The sequence below is a fragment of the Gracilinanus agilis genome, unplaced genomic scaffold (assembly GCF_016433145.1).
Source record: "Gracilinanus agilis isolate LMUSP501 unplaced genomic scaffold, AgileGrace unplaced_scaffold57151, whole genome shotgun sequence".
In the NCBI taxonomy this organism is placed as follows: domain Eukaryota; kingdom Metazoa; phylum Chordata; class Mammalia; order Didelphimorphia; family Didelphidae; genus Gracilinanus; species Gracilinanus agilis.
In genome coordinates, this window is record NW_025392634.1 from 1 (window position 1) to 4,368 (window position 4,368).

Genomic DNA, 4,368 nt, shown 5'->3' on the forward strand with positions numbered 1-4,368 from the left:
AGGATTAAAAACACTATCTGTATTCTCAAAGTGTTTGATTTCTGCCTGGGACTTCATAATACCCAGCTACATTTTGTAAGTATCCTCTAGCACTACCATTGTTCCCCAGGTGAACCACCAAAAATATTCACCAAAAGTGAATAGTAATAGTATTCTCCCTACATGAAGAGACTGAACAAGGGACCAAATTTTAGACCAAAGAAATGAAGTTTTATTTGTGAAACGTTAAGCACAGTGAGTATTAATTGGTGGGTAATATTTTCTGTTTGGAGGTGGAGGGACTTGAAGTTTTCCATGTCTTAAATCATGTAATCATGAATACATCTCTACATATAAGATTATATATAAGATCTACCTATAAGATTAGCTCTTTGGATTACAGTAAATAAAACTCAGATCTATTCATTTGAAAATATATGAAGGTTACTGATTTATTTGGCCAATTCTACATCCTCCATGTCCTGCTGAGAAAACTCTCCTGTTTGAGTTCTCATACCTCCATTTTTTCAGCAACTGGCTAAACTTTGCTGTTGTTTTTTGCTTAGCCCCATCCCATCACTCAGTCATTGCTACTCCTCTTTGTCGCTGAAGCTGTTGTACACTGAAACTCCATGCTTTGCCATTGCTTTTTGACTATCCTTACCATCTTCTAAGGTCGTTGTCATATTTGAAACTTTTCTGAAGATGCCTTGTGATGGCTTTGACTATATATTTACCGTTCATTAAAGCTGTGTTGCGTTCCTGCTGTCTTTTGCCTTTTAAATTGTTGCCAGTCAAAGCATGATCCTCCTCACCAGTCCAGTCACTACTGCTCCTTTAGGTAGGGCCATTGTATCCTGAGAGGGAGATAGATGGCCCAAGCCACATGCATCAAGTATAATCATCATATTTTCACTTTTAGCTCTGATCTGCCTCAGGGATCCTCCTAGCTGGTGAAAGACATGGAAGCTAAACATTTTCTTTCTCAGTCCTTTCATGAAAGGGTCCTATCCCCTTATTTGTAACTGAGTTCGGGTAACTGAATTCTCTTTGCCTTTTCTCTACCTAAAAATGCAGATAGGAAGCCCCTCTGTGTTGTTAGCATATTCCTGAGACTTTCTGAGGCTATAGACTAGAGAGACATGGACATGTTCTTTTTACTTGTCCTTTCAATTCTCATCTTCCTGTTAAGTTATGTGTTTTTTTAAACTTCATTAAATCTCAGAAAACATTTCACAGTAAGGCAGAAATGGAAAACTTCTTCTGTTAAAGTCCTGGTTACCCTTATATGTCCAGAAGCATAAAGAAATGGTGTTTTAATTGATAGGTAAGTTCCCTGTTGCTGTTGGTCTTCAAATGAAGACTAGATAACTATTTGCTAGGGATGTTGTAGAAGAGATTTCTGTTCAGGTATGGGTGAATATAGATCACCCATGAGGGCCCTTTCCGCTCTGAGATTCTATGATTTTTTGATGCTATGAGTCCCAGCACTTTTTTTAAACCCTTACCTTTTTTCTTAGAATTAATAGCAAGTATTGATTCCAAGACAGAAAAGTAGTGAGGGTTAGGCAATTGGAGTTATGACTTGCTCAGGATGGCACAGCTATGAAGTGTCTGCAGCTAGATTTGAACCCAGGACATCTGTCTTTAGACCTGGCTCTCTATCCACTGAGCTACCTCACTGCCCTGAGTCTTAACACTTCTGACTTAATTATAATTAAAGGCAGCAGACAATAGGAAAGGAGATTATGTATTTTGGGAAGAACCAGTCATGCTTTCTGTGGGTTGAAGAGAGTGGGAGCATGAAGGAAAATTGAAGCATGAGCTTTATAGGTTTAGACAGGTGGTATGGTTCCAGCAGTCAGGTCCTTGGGTAAGTGCCTTGTATGTGGCATTTTTCTCCTGATTTTCCTTCCTTTAGAAATGAACACGAAGTGAGATATGTTGTCTGTATTTTTAAAGGCTGGGGATGTACATTTCTATCCTGATGCTGCCTGATTTGGGGGAGGTTGAACATCTATACCTTAAGGTGGGTATGGAAGGCAAAGGATGAGGCAGCTATGCTGAAGAATTTTGACAAGAGTTAGCTGATAGAGCCTCAAGAAGATATCCTCTTAGAAGATCTCTTTCTCTCTCACTGGGCCTCAGCTTCACCAGCTCTAAAATGGGGATCACAAAATCTCAGACTTAGGAGGGACTCAAAGGCCATCTAGAACCATCCTTTAAGGTATTTCCTCTAAGACACAGGCTCTAGAATTCCAGGGATTCTAATGATCACGATATAAAGGAACATATATTATTTGTATTTTTCCCCCAACAAGGTTAGATCGATAGGGATCACAATCTCCTGGAGACTATTCCCAATGGCCTGACATCATGGAAGACTAGAACTGGAAGGGACCACAGAGATCACTTTTCCAAACTTGTTTTCTCACCTGCCAAAAGAGAGAGTTGGATCAGATCAAGTGATTTGTTCAAGCCCTAGAACTAGTCAGTGGCAGAGCTAGTTTTGGCATTGGGGTCTTTCAGACTCCAGCTCTGGGTTCTTTCCTGAGTGCCTGGGTTCAGTTGACTGGGTTTGTTTCATAAGGGATGGGGGATGAGGGGGAAAAAAGCTACAGGAAAACATGCCATGGTAAAAGCAGAAGAAAGAACCCCGAGATGTGTTGTCTTCCACCCCAGGAGTCTGTGACTCCTTATTCAGCATGAATTCTTGTTGCTGCTTATATTTCCTCTGAATGGTCATCAGACTTTCTAGGACAGAGCAGTTTTGAACTGATTCCTTCTTTGATGGCATATTCTCCTTACAGAAAACTCCCTTAGAAACCTGTCCCAGGCCTATTGACTGTTCTCCCAGTTCCTCTTTTAACTGCTGAATATTTTGCTGGATGTAGTCGTACACCTTATTTGAGTAATATTGGTATTCATTTTTCCAGAGCATCCCATCTACCATGTGCATCAGTTCCTCTAGTTGGTTCTTCTGGTCCTCACCTTCAGCTTTGTTGTTGAAACCACAGTGAAATCCTTCACACACTGTATCCAACCAGCTCAAGCTTTTGTTCTCTGTTCCTTTTAAATAGTCCTTCAGGGTCCCATCCCCTAAGTCTTCTTTCCTGGTGAAGACAAGGATGGTGTGAGACAGGATCTTCACTCCAAATATTTCCTGAATACGCCTTAAGACCTTCTTGTCTTCATTGGTGTAATGGCCCAGCTGGATCACCAGGAGCAGGGCATGAGGCCCTGGGGACGAGAGGGCCAAACAACGAGAGATCTCCAGAAATGTGTTTTTTGTCTGGACATTAGGGGAAAAGATATCTGGGGTGTCAATAACAACAAGTGTCCTTCCCTGCCATTCCCTCCTCTCTAGATGACATCTTTCAGTCAATGGCCTGGAACTGAGCTTGGACTCAAAGACGTTCTTGCCCAGGATGCTATTTCCAGTTGCACTTTTTCCACTTCCTGTCTTCCCTACCAGGATGAGCCTCAGCTCTGTCAGCATCTTTGGGTCTGGAAAGCACCAATAAGAAAACAAGAGGATCAGTCCTCTGAAGAATGTAAATATCCCCTTTATTCTATTGTCTTTGGTCAACTCATATTGGAAAATAAAACCCAGCACTAGTCATTGTTTTGCTCAACAGCTGAACTATAAGAAGTCAAGGTGACTCTGTCTACCCCTTTCACCCCTGCACTACTTCCTCTGTACCTTACGTATGAATGTTGGGTCCCAGTTGGGGATAGCAGTGGAGTGAGTTGGAATTAAGTATGAGACAGGAAGAGGAGGGGAGAAAGAGAGAGACAAAGAGCGAAAGACAGATAGACACAGAGAGACAGAGAGAAGAGAGAAAGAAACAGAGAGAAGAGAGAGAGACGAGAGAGACAGAGAGAAGAGAGAGAGATGAGAGAGACAGAGAGAAGAGAGAGAGAAGAGAGAGAAAGAGAAGGGAGAGAGACAGAGAGACAGAGAGGAGAGAGACAGAGACAGAAACAGAGAGATAAAGACAGACAGAAGAGAGAGTAATGTATCAAAGAATTACTTCTTTGACAAATAAGCAAAAACCCTTTTCACTACCTCATCTCTAGTGTCAAATGTCTTCATATTGTGTCCTGGCTGCCTAGACCTTGCTATGGGCAAGACTGTCTTCCCTACACAATGTCCCATATTCCTGATCTATTCTGTCCTCTCTCTGCTCCCTCATTTATACTGTGTTCCATTTCAGTTTGGCCAGACTTCCTTCCCTTCCCTGCCCCCCATCTCAAACTTCCCATTTCTCATGTTCTACTGAGATATCCAGAAGGAAGATGAGAACATCTCCCTGTATTGATACTCCCCAGTTCAACTCAATCAGGAATCTCAGTATCAGCAATGCCCCCATTTAATGTTGATAAGCT

General features: G+C 41.8%; 1 protein-coding gene across 1 annotated transcript; it reads right to left on the bottom strand.

Annotated features, from left to right (window-relative positions):
* Positions 1 to 2,482: 2,482 nt before the first annotated feature.
* On the bottom strand, positions 2,483 to 3,568 carry LOC123256225 (GTPase IMAP family member 6-like; the record flags this gene model as incomplete). Its single annotated transcript, XM_044684894.1, has 1 exon — positions 2,483 to 3,568. A coding segment is annotated over one exon (1,086 nt), but the record flags the coding sequence as incomplete, so codon positions are not given.
* Positions 3,569 to 4,368: the final 800 nt, after the last annotated feature.